This window comes from Gopherus evgoodei, chromosome 1 (assembly GCF_007399415.2).
Source record: "Gopherus evgoodei ecotype Sinaloan lineage chromosome 1, rGopEvg1_v1.p, whole genome shotgun sequence".
Lineage (NCBI taxonomy): Eukaryota > Metazoa > Chordata > Testudines > Testudinidae > Gopherus > Gopherus evgoodei.
In genome coordinates this window covers 44641283-44659547 of record NC_044322.1, presented here as the reverse complement: position 1 = coordinate 44659547, position 18265 = coordinate 44641283, and the positions used below count along the sequence as shown (strand labels likewise).

The window sequence follows — 18265 nt, the reverse complement described above, 5'->3', positions numbered from 1 at the left end:
ATAAAAAAGGACCATGTTTATTGCACACTACGGAGAAAAATAAAGTGGCGAGTTTACCATAAATGCATTTTATATATACCACAGCATGGGATTTAACTCAGTTTTGAATAGTTCGCACTTCATAAAAACGTCTTGCACAAAACCCATATATGTTAAATATATTTTTTAAAATAGACCTTCAAAATAAGGGTTGAAGCATAATATTATGATTAAGGCCAAGACCAGTGTGTCAGGACATCTGGGTTGTATTCCCAGCTTTAACACACATTTGTTGGCTCACACTTGGTAACATCATGTGTCTTTGCTATACACCCTGTAAAACAGAGATACTGCTAATTTTCTACCTCACAGGAGTGCTGTGAGGCTAAATTTATTCATGTTTGTTTACTTAAAGGATTAAGTTTGGACTACATCTTTGTGTTTCTTCCATTGCAGGTAATATAGAAGCAGAAAAAATATTATTATTATTATTATTATTGAGATTTTGTCATCAAAGGAGGCTAGACTCACTATAAAGACTCATGCTAATATTCAGTTTAAACACCCGAGGTTGAGTTTAGCATAAAGGGAACACAATAAACAAACAAACAAAAAAAGACTACCTAAGATTTTACTCTGGTTGGGTTTCCTTACCCATTAAATGGTGACAATTTGCCTTTTGTGACTTAATGCATCCTTTATATGTACTGATTTTCAACTGGTAATTTAAAGTACTGATGGTGAAAAACTAATCACAGGAAGGAAGGTACTTTTTCCCCTTCCCTGCAGCTCTGACCATTTAGCATCCCGTCCATAAATCCCCTCAGTGGCTTTCCTCATCTACAATGTGTGGACAGAAAAACTATGTTGTTATGGGGCACTTCAATTTGGGAGAGAAATGCTGGGGATCTCATGCAGTCAATTGTAAAACATAATTAGAATTTCTAAAAATTATAGACAACAATTTTCTAACACAAAAGGTATTGCACCCAAGATAAAGTAACACTATTTTGGATCTCACATATGATGCATGAAATTAACCATTGGACTGGAGGTTAGTGGTTGTCTAGGGATGAATGGTTATGACGTGATTACATTCAACAGGAGCAAACAGAGGATAGTCCCACCCGTAATATATATACTTGGAGCTTCAAAAGGGCTAAGATCTCAAAGCTGAGGAAATTATCAATGAAATTGACTGGTAAGAAAAATTTAGACAGAAAAATGTGAATGAAAACTTGGAATTCTTTAAGAAGCATTTATTAGATGGCAAAAAGCCATGGTTACACAATCTAGAAACAGAACAATCTTGGCTAAAAGCCAATCTTAGTTCATCAGTAAAGTGAAAGCAGCAATTAGAAATAAAAAAACCAATATGTATCAATTGAAAAAAGGGGGAAATAGACATCAATCAATATAAATTAGACATTATGAAATACAAAAATTGATAAGGAAGATAAAAACATCAGTGAAAAATCCATGTTTGGCTGGGCTAAGGACAATAAGGAAATGTTTAGATGTTAGGAGCAACAGAACTCTTTGCAATCATTCAATTATTTAATTGAGATGGAACAATTATTAATGATGCACAAAAAGCAGATGTGCTTGTGACAATAAGCATACAATAAATATTTCTGATCTGCATTTGGAAAGAAGCAGGATGAAGTACTTATATCATATGATAATGAAGAAGTACTTTTGAGTTCATTAGCAACTGAGGAGGATGTTAGATAACATCTATAAGGGATAAACCTTTTCAGATCAGCAGGCCCAATAACTTGTACTCAATAGTTATAAAAGAATTAGCTCAGGAAATCTCTGGCCTGGTAATGTTCATTTTTAATAAATCTTGGAATACTGGGGAAATTCCAGAAGACTGGAAGAGTGATAACGTTATACCAGTATTCAAAACAGGAAAGCGTGATGATCCAGGTAACTAATAGATTGGCTACTCTGACATCAATTACAGGCAAAATAATGGAAAAGCTAATACTGGATTAAATTAACAAAGGATAAGAATATAATTAACACCAGTCAGTCAACAGTATTTTTCAGAAAACAAGTCTTGTCAAACAAATCTGATTTATTTTTTGATGAGATTACGAGTTTGGTTGATAAAGGTAACTTCGTAGACTTCTGTAAGGTGTTTGTCTTAGTACTGCATAATATTCTGATTAAAAATTAAGACTGTACATATAAAGCACACCTTAAATGAATTAAGAGCTGGCTAACTGACAGAGCTCAAAAATTAGCTGTAAATGCAAAATCAACATTGAATGGGGGTGTTTCTAGTGGGGTTCCGCAGAAATTGGTATTAAAACTGATGCTATCCCACATTTTCGTCAATGATCTGGAAATAAATATAAAATAACTGTTGATAAAATTTGTAGATGATACAAAGATTGTTGGAATGGTAAAGAATGATGTGTACAGGGCAGTCACACAGAGCAATCTGAATCACTTGGTAATCTGGGCCCATTCAAACTAAACACATTTTAATACAGTCAAATGCAAAATAATACATCTAGGAGAAGGAACGCCTATACCTACAGAATGGAATGGGGGACTGTATCGTGAAAAGCAGTGACTCTGAAAAGAATCTAGAGGTCATAGTGGACAAGCACCTCAATATGAGCTCTCAGTTCAATACTGTGACAAAACGGGATATTGAGATCATTGGATATACAAATAGCGGAACAGTGAGTGATTTTTACCTCTGTATATGGCATTGGTGAGACCAGTACTGGAATACTGCATCCAATTCTGGTCTCCACATTGTAAAGAGGATATAGAAAAATTGGAGAGGATGCAGAAGAGAGCCACAACAACTATTCGAGGGCTGGAGAAAATGCCTTATCATGAGAGACATAAAGAACTCAATCTGGCAGTTTATCAAAAAGAAGACTTACAGGTGACTTAATTACAGCATATAAATACCTTCATGGTAAATGGAGGAAGATTAAGCTATAGCGAATTTAGGCCACTTTACTTCTGAATGAGAGGATCCACATGGGATTTCATGTGCTTGAGCTTCACATCTTTAGTTGATTTGGCTTAACTTTTCTGAGTGTTTCTGACATCAGGGCAGAAAGTCTCTCTTCCCTTTATCATCTAACCAGAAATGTCTTTAGGGCAGAATCATTTTAAATGCAAAAATAATCTATCAAATTAGTATTCATGGAGTTATTTTCAAACACTAACAAGTCAATAAATATTTGGTTGTTACAGATCCAGGATATAAGGTAAAGACTCATCTTCCAATTCTCTGGCCTTACTTTTTCCTAAAATGAGTAGTTTTTTGCTGCCCTCTGAAGATCTGCCCACTCACATTGACTCACTCAGATTTGCCTCACCAGCAGCTATATTACTGAGCAGGAAATGATTTTATATTCTTACTTCACAAGGCCTGGAAGCAGGTGGGATGGAAATACTCCAAACAGAAATATAAATACTTTTTGAGATCATACTCTCCTTGACCTTTGGATTAGTAATGGATGAAAAATCTAAAATATTGCTGCAAACCAGTGTAAATCTCATAACAGAATCCTGTTTACTTTAGTATGCTACATAAACTGTGTGTCCTGAAATAATACAATTTCTTTTACTATTTCAATGTTATTGTGATACGGTTCATTATGAATTTGTAATTGAATACCGTACAGAGCTATTGTTTTCTGTTCAAAACAAAGGTCACAAAGCCTACTGTCATAGAGTGGACTGTATTCAACAAGTACAGAGTTTAAAATCATTTAAAAAACATACATTATTGATGAGGTACTTACTCGTAAATCTTGACAAGCTAGAATGTTATCAAGCCATTTATAAAGATAGCCATCAGGGGAAAGACCCACATTGTCAAATACAGGGCCACAGCAGAGTACAGCTGACATTGCCTAGCAATACAGAGAAATCTGTTAATTAGGCAAGTATTTAACATTTGTGAATGTGTTTAACAGACTGTGCTTGCAAAACATTTCCAATTGCTACCTGTTTTTAGTGAAATAGTGCTTTTTTGCTAAATTTCCACATTTACATTGATCTAGAAGGTAACTGCATTAATTAAAATAGGTTCATTATAATTAAAAACTGCATTAACTAATTCAAATGCTGAATTAAAAAATTAAGCACATTAAAGGCACACTGCAATAAGAACACTTTACAAATTCTTCAAAATGTGTTTTGTCATTTCAGCCAATCTGTTCTTAATGAGATTATAAAACCTATTAAACATTTCATTAGCATCATATTCTCTGTCTAAATTAAAATTGTTTTATATCATTTGATGCAGCATATACTGGTACATAAAATATTATTTTCCCAGTTTACTTAGGGGCTTGGGTTCCAGCTGTCAGAGCTGGACAAGACTTTTAAAACTATTGAGTACATCCCCATATAAGTGCAGGATATAGTCCTCTGGAAACACGATGTATCAGATACTGAACTGATACTGCACTTGATCTTAGGGCCTGATATCCTGCTTCCACTGAAGTCAGTGAGAGCTTTTCCTTACTGAAAATCTAAATAATAAAACAAAATTTCACTCCATGTGGGCAAAAAAGAAGTAAACTACAAGAAATGACTTTAGATTACAATTTTGGAAAGAAAAATAGGAATTTTTAACTTTATAGATCTCTCTCTCTCAAAATAATCAATTACTTTAAATAAAAGGAAACAAATAACCATGATATCTGCCTCTTTTAAATGTCTAATCTTAGGATTTGTTGTTGTAATTTGTATTATTGAATAGATCACTTTGCATAGTGGAAAGAAAATATGTTATACCTTTAACGCACAATACTGGTATCTTGTAATCTGGTGATTTCTGTCACTGTAACGATCCAGCGGTGTAAACATAATACTGAAAGGTCCAGCCCATTGACTAAATAAGATGAAAAGGTGGTGCCTCAAGCTTTGCTGAGGGAATAGAAATCTCCGATGGTGAACTAAGGAAATAAAAAGAAAATTCGTCATGGCTTGCTAAAGTAAAATAAACACAATAGAAATAATCAGTCAGTGCCCTCTCCCAACGGCAGTAGTGATAGCATATGAATTTCACACTTCCATGAATAGGAAGTCTTTCCTTATATTTGAGGATACACTTCATCCAAAGTAGCTAAACATCTTTTGATAACCTAATATAGTTAATAAGACACATTTTATTTTGAAGAGCCTTAATGCTTTGAATGAACATGTGTTTATATTTTATAAACATGTCTGTGTACAACTAACTTTAGAATCAGGGTTTTGGAATTCACTGTCTCACGTACTTCTTTTATGGTAAACTTCTACTTGCTTGGTATTTCCAGGTGTTTCAGCATAAGCCCTAATAGTGGATATACGCTGTCCTACTATAGTAACAGGTGGAGATAGGAAATAGAGCAAAGCTTTTATCATATCATTCCCTTATAAAGAGGTTTGGTAGGCTAACTCAAATGCTAAGACAGTTCCTGAGCAAAAGAAAAATATCTATTAATGCTAAAAAAAAAAAAAAAAGTGCGAAAAAAATTCAGAAGTTTTCAAAATTCTTCCAACTCAAAACAGGATAGGAGATAGGATCTCTCAGATCACAGAAACAGACTAGGGAGAAACTAATTTAATGGGGAAGAAATTACCATTCTTCAACCTCCTTGTGTGCCAGCCCAGAAATAGGAATTTCAGATAGCAATGTGCAATACACAATTAAACAGAGCAGAAATTCACCCTGTGGGGCTGAAATGAACAAGAGAAAATTTTCCTAGCCCAGTGAAAAGGGAAAATCCATACGAGAAAGAAATGACAAAAAGGTTTAAGTTCTGCATTATCCAGATAAAAAATAGTTCCCTTGAGAAGGCCTAGCTCATTCCTGCTGCTACTTCTCTTGAAGCAGTGCCATTGCACTGACAGGTTGCTGGACTCATTTTGCCTTTGGCTATAAGGAAGGGAGGGGAGTAGTACAAGACCAATAAAAACATGGAACTGCATACACTAGAACAGGGGTTGGCAACCTCTGGCATGTGGCTGAACAGGGTAAGCTCGCCCTGCCGCCCCCATTGGCCTGGGATGGCGAACCGCAGCCAGTTGGACCCGCGGGTCCATCGAACCTGCCGATGTGGCAGTTAAACAAACTAGCCTGGCCCGCTAGGGTGCTTACCCTGGCGAGCAGCATGCCAGAGGTTGCCGACCCCTGGACTAGAACTATCTCTGCTCAGTCACAGGGCCTGTTAACCACAGAAATTAATTTACAGGCCTCCCAGCTGGTTAAGAGGGGACACACTGAACCTATAGAGTACACTATTAAAAAGGCATTTCTGGTTAACTAAAAAGAGGCAGGGCACTGCTACTGGTGGACTGTTTCACCCCACATCCAAAGAAGATAAAACCTCAAAGTCTAGTCTAGCTAACCAATAAAAATTGAAAGTCAATATTTACAATTATCTAAAGATAATGGAAGCTGACAATGAAAATGTGTTTATCGAGGAATTACATATTATGGCTTTGTTAGTTTTTGCCATGTTTTAACATCTCCTTGTTAACAGAAAGATAAGTCTCTTTTTGTAAAGAAATTTTGAATTAATTAACTAATAGTTATTGTTGGCTTTCTGCAGAACATATAAAAGGGTGGTTTCAATGTGCAAAGTTCATAGAGATATAATTACTATAGATAATGCACACTAGATTATAAACACAATGAGAATACATGCAAAGAGGAATACCTTTGCAAATATTCACTACTGAGTAATTTCTCACACAAACCTTATAAGGATGGGAACAGAAAAAAGGATTTCAGTAAATTGTTCACTCATAACAGTTAATGAGATGGCACATTTCAAATTAATGGGATTTTTTCGTTGATTGGAATGGGAGCAGGATCAACTACAAATGGTCACTATAGACTTCTTTTCCTTATCTTGTACATCTCTTATATATGTTACATATATCATACACCTGAAAACAACCAAATCATGAAACCATCCAGTTGTGCACGTTTCTGGCCTATGTTAATATGTAGTCTCATTTCTCTTTCCCTAGTTCTACATTCCTGCCTTCCTACTCTTTGGTACGCCTGTTGATGTTGTCTGTCAAATATTCTGTAAACAGCAAATGTATTGGGAGCGAGCTAGCTTCCATATTTTAGTTTCTATTAGTTAGGTGGAGCCTTTTGAGGCAGACTTTTTTACTTTGTTTGCTAATAGAATTACTTTACACTTTAAAACCAGCCTTGCAACACACACAATGCATGAGTATATGGCAATATTATAATAATATAGCAAAGCAAGAGCAGATATGAACAATCTGTTGCTGTAAGAAAGGCCAAAGAGAGTTTTGCTGAAATGGGCTACAACTGGAGGCAAGTTTTCCACTATATGTTTAAAATTGAAAAAACAATTTCTGCAGCTATCAGTAGAGATTTTTTTCTTTTCTATGAGCCTGATTGAGTTCCCATGAAGTTAATGAAATTTTGACTCTTCAAAGGCTGCAGGATAAAGTCCTATGTAAAAGAAATCTGGAGCTGCAGCAGGCTGTGTATGGTTCATTTGCTGGGCTTAGAAAGAGAAGAGTCTTATATAGGTGCACTGCAAGCTTTGCAATGTTTTTTGTTTTGATTCTTGAGAGAATTCTGTATTCAGTTGCCCAAATTCCCTCTAATATTTGCTACAAAACAACCTTATGAAGCGTGGCTTATAAAGAGAAAACCAGAAAAATTAAACAGTGAAAATTTACTTCCACATGTGTTAAATGTAGTTGCATAATATAATGAGGTAATATATCATACCTGGAACACACTGAATCAAGTTGGCAGTCATGGCACTGAAATGTGCTCTCATGTCCTTAAGAATTTCAACTTCTTTATCATTTTCAGCCTCTAGCAGCATGCGAGTTAGATCAACATACTCTAAGAACAAGGCTCCAAGGGCTAAAGTATCCCTCTCTAAGGCTCCATTTGTACTAGGATAAAGAAAAGTTGAACATTTCAATATGAGTGACAGTGCATTTAACTTGCAACGTAATACATTATAATCTTTAAACACAGATTTGAAGCTTCCATAGTCGCTTATTTAAAAAAAAACATATTTTGTATATTTTATAATTGTTAAAAGAAGCTACTAACAAACAGAATGATGACATCACCAGTGGAAATTCTTCCATACAAAATAGTGTTACCTGTCACTTATAACACCAGCATCAGCAAGCAATTCAAAAATTCGCAATAGCTGCAGTCTCAGCAGATCTCGGCGCTCACGGCGTTTCTTATTCTTGGGATTAAAAAAAAGAGATACATAATACATATGGAGGTGCAGACATTGAAATAATGCCAGCCAGGTCACTGAAGCAGTGTTTAAAGCAAAGCAATATACTGATGTATTTGCTTATGATGGAGCACTACTACATTTGTGTGTACCATAGTGCAGGTATGCTTACATAACAACACAGGTATGTTCACATTTCTAACTTTCTAAACAATTCTTGAATAACAATTTATAGCCATATTTGTCCATGAGGAAAAAGTGGACATGATATTGCTGAAAGTCTGGACCAAAAATAACTTTTAATATTCAAGTTTTGGTGCTGAAAACACACTTTCTTTATGTGCTGAAATAATATCATATGATATCCAAGAATGCTGCCTCTTGGATCTTTGAAAGTGAGCATCAACATGGTAATCTTAGTTCATAAACTCTCTCCTGTATTTTATACTTTCACTAGGAGAAAGTGTGATTTAAAGTGTCTCAGAACCCCAAGGCTTTCTCTTCATCTAACACTTCCAAGGAACTCTCCTTCACCTGTAGAAAAAACCCTGCTTTGCTCCTGACAAATGTAAAGTCAGCTAGCAAGGCCTGCTCTTTGCCTGAACCGCTGTAAGTAGGGTGATGGGGGTGGGTGATAATAGGCACCCACATAAGACAAAGCCCTGAATACCGCGGTTGTCCCTATAAAATCAGGATATCTGGTTAATCTAGCTGGAAGTGCAGCTTCCACTTCACTCCCACTTCTTGGGAGTGAAGGGATCTACAAAGATGACTTGTTTTGTCTTATCTTGTCTTCCAGTGAACACCAGAAAGTATGTCTTCCCTTTCCTTCCCCTCTTCCTATTGCTCTAAATTAGAAAAAAATCAAGGGAAAGTGATAAGACCAGTCATTGCACTTAGTAGTGGAACTTGCAGTCAATATAGGAAAACCTCATTAAAAGTTATATTTTCCCTGAGTGCAGGGGCAGTCTACACTTGAAAGTTGTACCAGCATAAATATTTTGTTTAGGGGTGTGATTTGTTATCAATACAGTTATACTAACACAATCCCTAGTGCAGATGTAATTATATCAATATAAAGATACCTTAGACAGGAATAAGTTATGTTGTTATAAGCAATTTTATTTTATTTATATACATTTAATTGCATCCACACTGTGGGGGCTAGAGGTTACAGAACTAGAACTATACCAGTAGAATTAAAGCAGGGCAGCTTTCCAGTGTAGACAAGGGCTAACGGAAACTGAAGTCCCTGGTAAGACCTGTTTATACTACAGAGATAAACCACATTTCCAACGCTGTTGTGAAACACGGTTGTGGCTCAGTCATGTTACAATATCTTTTCCCCTCACCATTCTAAGTGGGATTTCACTATATCTAAATTCACCATGAAGAGGTGCCACTGTATTTAACTAACTTGTTCCTCCTCTAAAAAATGTAAATACAAATTTATGAACTATATATTTTACACAATAAATTAATTTTAAATAATCCATTTAAATTCAGTTTTAAATGGAATTGCTTTCTAATTTTTTCTTATTGAAAATTTCCTTTATTAAATATCAAGCTAGAGTTACCAATAGGATGTCTTTCTGGTTTTTTTTTTTAAAGAAACATATTTACTACTTTTAACTTCATGTTGCAATTTAAATAAACAAATCTCATTTCTTGAACTAACCTCTGGTCTTCTTTCTAGGGCTTCTTTCATTAATGGGTGAAGTTCTTCTACTAATTCCCTAAATTAAAACAAAATAAAAACTTTCTAAACAAAATCCTTCATAATTGAGTCCATCTTCATGAATTAAATGCTCCTTTTAAGATAAAGAGTATTACACTACACTCTATAAGGCTTTGATAACACATTTATTGATCTGGATAATGTATGTTCCCTCCCAGCTACATATTTAGGCACTGATATTCTTGTGGTCCAATGAACAAGGACAAATCTTAGGAAGGGTTCCAACTAGGGCTGCAGTTTCTACACCAAGGCAGTGGGAGAAAGTACTAACATAATGGGAGGTTAGATTAAACCTAATACAAATAGAAAGGTAAAATTTTTTAGTGCTTATGAAATATTAGGTTACCGGGGAAACGCTATCTGCAGCTTTCACCCAGAACTTCCATCCAATACCACATCACAAGTATAGACTGGTAATTCAGCGCTCTTTGTCACTCCCTTCTTCCACAAAATTCAACACTCTATTTATTACATAAACACTAAATTTAAAATTTTAAAAATTAATAATTTTACATTAAAACATAAACAGCATATCTGAATTAAAAGCAAGTTCCTGAGATTATTGTAAACTGTGCGGTACCTGAAAACAAGAGAATTTGTTCTTCCAAATCCTAATACAAGTGATTCTGTGATTTCTATGCTTTCAAGTCTCATCAAAGGTACTAGCTGCTTTAACAGGACTCCAACAGATGGGGTTCCTATAGCCTAAAATATATTTATTAAGAAATCACCAACATTTAATTATTACCATTACCCATATCAAATAAACAATTACAGATTCCAAACATGAATGAGTATTCCACAAAAAAGAATAATTTAAGAGTCAATAAGTGCCTTCTGTAAATCATAATGAAACGACTTTATAACTGTGGACATGTTCTAATTGTCTGTCTTCTACATCATATCCATGTGAGTAAAGTCCAGCAATTTCAAAGCAATTTCAATCACTAATTTTAATCATGATTTAAATCAGCAAGCAGAAAACATTGATTTAAATAATTAATTTATAATCTTGTTTTACATTTGAACTTACTTATATTCCTTAAAAAGGTTTATTCTCATTGGTTGGTAACCATTAGAACATGTTGATTTGCAACCAGATATACTTTTTGACTAAATGTAGTGCTTTGTTTTGCTAACCAGGAGGATACACTATATCTATACACATTTATTTAAGCAATTAGATAGCTTTAACTTACATTTAATTCAGACTTAATTTTTTACATTTTTCTATGTTAGAAAATGGAGAACGTTGTATTTCTCATTTAGTAGATGATGATTAATTTTTACTAGTGATTGATGTTATGCTCTATTTGGATGGAAATTAAAATTAAAATAAAAATGCATAAAACTGCAATTTTTAATTAAATAAAACTTCCTTACAAAGCATAAGAAAAAAGTTTATCAAAACATGTTTTGCATTTAAAACGAACTGATTTATTAAACAGTTTATCCATCCATTCATCCATCAACAGGAAGTTGAAGCAGACAAATTCAGACTGGAAATGGGATGTAAATTTTTAACAGTGAGGGTAATTAACCATTGGAACAATTTACCAACGGTCGTGGCGGATTCTCTGTTCGTGACAATTCTGAAATCAAGATTGGATGTTTTTCTAAAAGATATGCTCTAGGAATTATTTTGGAGAAGTTCTATGGCCTCTGTTATATGACTAGATGATCACAATGGCCTTGGAATCTATCGAGCTATTGCTAGTGAACTGATTATTTCTGGTCACTATATCCTTCAAGATTTTAGAGCCAGTAGATCTAATCCTTTCACATCTAGTTTTTATTGATAGACTGTAAGAAAAAAACCCAGCTTTCTGGCTTTTTCAACTTCCAACTGGTTACTTAACTTTGCATAAAAGAGTCATTGAACTGAACTAGCCAAATAAACAGAAATGAAGAAAACAGTCTCTTCATCTGCAGAAAAGGTTATTGCTGTCAAAAGCTGGTTTGGCACTTCAACAACACTGGATCCAGGTGCTTAGCCAGTGACTTCCACCAGTTCAGTGGGTTGACTTTCTTTAAATCTTGGCAGCAAACAAAGAAACCCCACAAAATTTGGAGATATAACTACCTCCTAGAACTGAAAGGGACCTTGAAAGGTCATTGAGTCCAGCCCCCTGCCTTCACTAGCAGGACCAACTACTGATTTTTGCCCCAGATTCCCTCAAGGATTGAACTCACAACCCTGGGTTAAACAGGCCTATGCTCAAACCACTGAGCTATCTCTCCCCTCCCCAAGTATGCCAATATTATTTTTGTAGTTAACTTAAATTATTTTAATATATTATAGTAAGTTTAGGCCTTAACATAGGTCGTCAATTTCAAATTTAATTTTAAATAGCATATTTTTATGAATAAATCTGAATTTAAATAAAACATCTGATTTTAATTTTTTAAACCCTGGTTTAAAAGTTTTCTGTATTTTAAGAGGCAGTATTGTACTTTATTTTCATAGATAGTATTGTGCTTTTTAAATTAAATTTACAATATCAACAAAAGACTCCAGTCAATGAATTTGTAGGAACTAGTACATTTCTCAATGTACATTTACCACTAGGCCTTAGGTTTCATATCACACTTCAGAATTGCAATAATGGTGCAGAAATACATCGCCTATTGTGCCTTATTGCTTATGTATGTGCTATAACAGTACTTAACAGAGCGATCTGTATTAAAAGCATGACACAAGGTAAAGTTAACTTTAGCATATTATGCGCAGCATTTCCATACTTTGACTATATACTATTTAGAATATGAATTAACAACATAACACAGGAATGTGCTGCAAATATCACAGGAATTGTCAAATTGGCAAATGGTGTAATGTGCTATACAAATGAATGTTTTCAATAATAAATAATAATACTTAAACCAAATCACATATGTTGAAATAGCCCTCAGATGTACTTTTATCACTACTACTTGACATTCACAAATAAATTCTTTAAAAAACATATTTAAAATAATTACGGAATAACGCTTCTGAAGCATGCCATGTCACCTTGTTATCATAGCTCACTGTTCCGTCGGGAGTGGTAGCCATGATCTCTGGAGTTGAAGCACGTAAGTGTCCAGGGCTCATAATACTGGGTTTCGCTACTCCAAAGCAGAGAATAAGATAGTTTCTCCACAGAGTTACATAGTTGTCTCCACTGCTTGCTGTGCTGGTTTTCTTTGCATTAACAGGGATACTGGAATTTAAAAAAAAAAAAAAAAAGTTAATTCCAGTTCCTAATTTTAATTTTCTAGAGCTTTTTTAAAACATGAAACAAGCCAAGTAACAACAACTATACTATTAAATAAAATCAATGAAGGCAATAAGAAAAGGAATCATTACAGTTTAAAGTGGCAATCATCATATCAAATACCAAAAGTCTGGATACTATTTAGCATAGCTGAACTGCCAAACTGGTCTGAAAATATGGGACTATAGAATTTACATAATAATGTCACTAACCCAGAGTATCACTTACTTTGGATCCACAAGAGGCATTACTAGCTGTAACCGTGTAAAAGCATATGGCCAAGCATAGCTAAGAGCCGTAGGACAGTGTTTTGGTAAATTCTCTTGTCTAAGAAAACTGAAGAGGCAGAGAACCCATGGATCCTTAACTGACTGTGCAAATATCCAGACATGGGAAGGGCTTTTTACATCATAATGACTATTTACTAAGACTGCATTCCATTCTACCAGCCATTGCAAATCCACATTGTGTGTTAATGGTAATGTAGTCTGTGGAAAGAAAAAACAAAACAAAATCACAGTGGTAGTAACTTATTTCCAACTATTTAGGCCTGCAATGCATTTAGGCATCTACTTCCTAAATAAAGATGCTCGCATGTTTTGCTCAGTCAAGGCATTAATCGGTTATAAATGCCATCTCCTATTGGCAAGAGCTGTTCCCATCATGTGAAGAAACCACTTCTCTACTGTATATTCTTTAACTCTTTTCTTAAGAAAAATATCTGTGGGAATGAAGGCTAAAAATGTGTAAATTTGATACATTAATAACATTAATTAAATCTGAAAAACACTGATGTTATTGGGTCGTAACTGTATATATAAAACTATTTTTATATCATATACCAAACTTCTATATTGACAAAAACAAAACAAAGAAATGAACAATGACTAAGCACTATGAGCATACGTTTTTATGTATACATTTATATACATACATATACTGACATAGATACAAATTTTCAGTGAAATTTTCAGTTTTGTTACAGACTTTTGTACTTAAGTCACTTAAATGCTTTTGAAAATTTTACCCATAAATAAAATCCCTGGAACTTTGGGGCAGGGACTGTGTCTTTCCTTATGTTTGTAAAGCACCTAGCACAATTGGTTGTTACTGTATTACACTGTACATTTTTTGACTGCCAGGATAAAAAAACCCCAAAATTAATACTGACACTTACCACAAAGGAGGTGCTACGTACAATAAGGGGTAGATCCTCAGCTGGTGTAAATTCTCATAACTCCACTGATTTCAATGGAGCTATGACAATTTACAGGAGCTGAGGATCTGCCCCTATAAACATGAAATAGCTGGTGGTATATTGCAAATGTCTATCATCAGATAAATTACCATTGCTGGTGTTGTAATAGTGCACTTACAGAGGCAACTCGTGCTCAGCTGAATAATAAATGAATTACCTGTAGTGTTAAAATGTTTTGAAATACAACTGCAGTTTTTAGACTAATCATATATCTTTTACATGTCTAGCATGTGGCACAGGAATTTTCTGTCCATTTCTAATAGCTTTCTTTAACTATTTCATGTTATATTTGTTTACCATATATGGTGAACCATTAGCAATCAGTGAAAATAAACAAGTACTTACCGAATCAGAAACCGCCACATGAATAAAACTTTCAAGAATAGAAGAACTGAGTTGATCCATGACATCAATCATAGGCCTGTCATCATCCTGTACAAATTAAGATAACAGCAGTCAACTATTTTCCTTGGCTAACTGATTCTTTTAATCTTTGTTTAATACATGAAACAGAACTGCATGAAAGATTATAAGATACAGAATTGGTAAAAAATATATTCAGGTGGTTGTCTTGATGGATAAATTTTGCCTTTTGTTGTATTAACCTCAAAGTCAAGCCCAGTTTGTGGTTTGAAAGGAAGTTAATTACTGGCCTTAGTTCACTGTTTACTGAACAAAAGTGCTCATCAGAAAATCCCATATGACTTGGGACATCTGGTATCAAAGGACTGAAAACCTAGCTTAACTGTTTAACTAAAGCATTCCTTTTCTATGAACACACATATTTGTGTTCTCAGGCAGCTGGATGGCTCAGTGTGTTGGGGCCATCTGCACACAGCAAGACTACATACTTTTGTATCTGTACACAAGAAAAGAGTTAGACTTCTGTACTGTAAAAGGAATATTTTATGTGAATAAAGTTAAATGTTTATTATGCTGTTTTTGTTGAATATACTGACATGCTGTAATAATGAATTTTATCTTCACTAAAAATTAATAATGTGGATGATACAAAAGTTATTTGCTCAATTCAAGAAACAACTTTACAGTATACCATTGGGTGTACTTTATAACAGAAAAAAAACCTGAAAAAGGGTTTGATGTTGTGCAAAAATGGAGGTTCTTTGTGAACAACATAACAGGTTTTGCAAAAAGAACATGATTAGTCCTTTACAGTCAACAGCCCATAAACTATAAGGTCTGCAATAGTCAGACAAATTAAAATGGCAAATTCCAAATACGTCAAATATTTTATTTATAATAAATGACCTCTTGCATTATATGCATTATGATAAAGCAGCACTGTTAATTTTAGTTCAGAGCTTTATCTCTGGAAAATTTTCTTTTGAAACTTCTAAAAAGAAATCCATACCTCTGCCTGCCCCAGGGCGAGAAATAAAGCACGGATCTCTCTGAGAATCAAAACTGCTAGTTTACGGGTAGCAACCTGGAAACTACAAAGTAGTACCAGTGCAAATCCTTCCACAGCATGTAGTACGTTGGAAGAAGGACTTCTTTCAGACTGTATCCTATGGCTGGATCCATTTGGTATCAGCTGTAAAGAAATGAGAAAACTATACTCAATAGAGGGAAATATTAATGGGAGATGATGATGAGGTTACTCAGAAATGCTCTATTTGGCCAGGACGTTCCCGAGAATGAAAACAGATAGGTCACAACTTTATTTTAGTTGGGGGGGGGCTGACCCCACTCATGCTATCAGGCATTAACTGGGTCCCATGTTGGGTTAAATTGGTTGTGAAGGCTAGGACTATAACAGCGTTTAAAAGAGAGCTGGATAAATTCATGGTGGTTAAGTCCATAAATGGCTATTAGCCAGGATGGATAAGGAATGGTGTCCCTAGCCTCTGCTTGTCAGAGGATGGAGATGGATGGCAGGAGAGAGATCACTTGATCATTGCCTGTTAGGTTCACTCCCTCTAGGGCACCTGGCATTGGCCACTGTCAGTAGACAGATACTGGGCTATATGGACCTTTAGTCTGACCCGTATGGCTGTTCTTATGTTCTAAATGGCCTCGTGACATACAAAGAAGGAATGAGGATTGGCTCTCTTAGTTGCTCTCCACTTAATTCAAGGTTAAGCCCACTGCTAGATTCTACTATCCTCCTCCAGCAAGAGGGCATGAAAGTGGACAAGGGAGTATATAGTTTGCGAGGATTTAAGACTTCCTCTCATCCTACAGGTTACAGGGTCCACTAGGCCCTCCTAGGTATTGTGCTCTGTCCCACATGCTGACCCTTTGAAGCCTATTACCTGCACTGGACACCAACCACAAATTGCAACAATATTTATTGAAATTTATTTAACCCTGCCCCCGTTTTAATTATTTTCATAAGTACCATAACTTATCCTTATTATCCCCACCTGCCAGGCCTCTAGGATACCCACTAGATATCTTATCACTCTTGCCCAGAGGGAAAAATTCCTCCCTGATCCCAAAAAAACAACGGGATAAGACCCACAGCAGGCCTGCAAAGCAGAGGCAGATTAAGATTTCCTGGAATCCTGGGCCAGAGCAAGTAGGGGGCCCCACCCCATCCCTTCCACCTGCTGTCCCGCCCCTATTCCACACAGTCCGCCAGCAGCCCCGCTCATAGCCACACCTTTCTTCCCCAGGGCCCTGCTCCCCTTCCACCCAGGGTCCCCATATTCTGCGCCCCCACTGCAACCCCACAACCATTTTGCTACTTTCTGGGCCCCTCCCCCACACTGCAGTCCCAAGATTGGAGAAGCTCTGTCCCTCTGCCACAGCCTCAGGCTGCAGCAGGGAGTGAGAGCTCCCCCAGCCCTGAGGCAGCGGCAGGTGGCGAGAGCTCCTTCAGTCCCGACGCCGCAGCGGGGGTGCCAGTGCTGGGGCTTCCCCCGCCAACTCCCACGCTTCTGCGGGAGACCAGGGTTGGGGCACTGGGGGCTTCCCCTGCAGCCCCTGGCTTTTGCTGGGGAGCAGGGGCATGAGGGCACAGGGGCTTCTCCTGCAAGGCGCTGCTACTGGGGAATGGGGTCAGGCATGAGGCTCTCCCCGCTTTCCTGGTGGCCAGGGCCCCTGGGCACAGGCCCTGTAGGCCCAGTGCCTAATCTGTCACTGCTGGAAACCCAGCTCTGACAACTAGTATACCTACTGGGCAGATGGGATAGCTTTCAGCAAGAAGAAATGTTCAAAGCTTAAACATGCCTGGGGAGGGGGTTCTGCTGGAACTAATCATCTCCCTCACCATCCCTTGAATTGACCAATGTGGCAGCTAAGAGAGGTGAAGCTCCACTCCATTGTCCACAGCCCCAGACACCCTTATAACTGCAAGATCCCCATTTTCATTCTGGGCAGGAACAGAAGATAGGAAGGGGGACAACTGCTTTTCAGATGCTGGCTCAAAATAAGCAATGAGCATTTCTACATGCAGGATCAAGCTCTTACAGCAAATAATTAAATAATTGTGTTAATCTCAGTGCTGACGATGCCAAGCATTCAAATATCATGAGTCAGCCCCCTGCAAATAATAACACTGATAAAAAATAAGACCAAAATAAATGAAGGAGGATGTCTTTTTAGTTGTCTTCAGGTTTTTGAGCCTTTAAGGTGCACTCAAGTCATGTTTTCAAGTTTTCTTCTCTGACTATATGGTCTAGAAACTTAATTTCATTTTTAAATGAAAGATGAGATTCTCATGTAATCACGGGATTCCAAAAGCTTGGCTTTCAGAAAAAATGAATATTGCAAGACTCAATAAAATCATGAGAGTCGGCATCATTGGGAAGCATAGTGATATCCTCTAAAAACACATTGG

At 36.3% G+C, this 18265-nt stretch overlaps 1 protein-coding gene across 8 annotated transcripts in view; it reads right to left on the bottom strand.

Annotated features, from left to right (window-relative positions):
* The window catches only part of FRY (FRY microtubule binding protein), a 388433-nt gene that overhangs the window by 153567 nt on the left and 216601 nt on the right, over window positions 1-18265 (bottom strand). For all 8 annotated transcript variants that reach the window (XM_030563058.1, XM_030563048.1, XM_030563011.1 and 5 more), the window contains 10 exons: window positions 15833-16015; window positions 14806-14892; window positions 13431-13690; window positions 12959-13148; window positions 10526-10650; window positions 9886-9943; window positions 8122-8213; window positions 7733-7905; window positions 4762-4922; window positions 3762-3872 (listed from right to left, as the gene is read on the bottom strand). In XM_030563058.1, coding sequence (XP_030418918.1) covers window positions 3762-3872; window positions 4762-4922; window positions 7733-7905; window positions 8122-8213; window positions 9886-9943; window positions 10526-10650; window positions 12959-13148; window positions 13431-13690; window positions 14806-14892; window positions 15833-16015 — 1440 coding nt within the window. The remainder of the gene's footprint in view (window positions 1-3761; window positions 3873-4761; window positions 4923-7732; window positions 7906-8121; window positions 8214-9885; window positions 9944-10525; window positions 10651-12958; window positions 13149-13430; window positions 13691-14805; window positions 14893-15832; window positions 16016-18265) is intronic.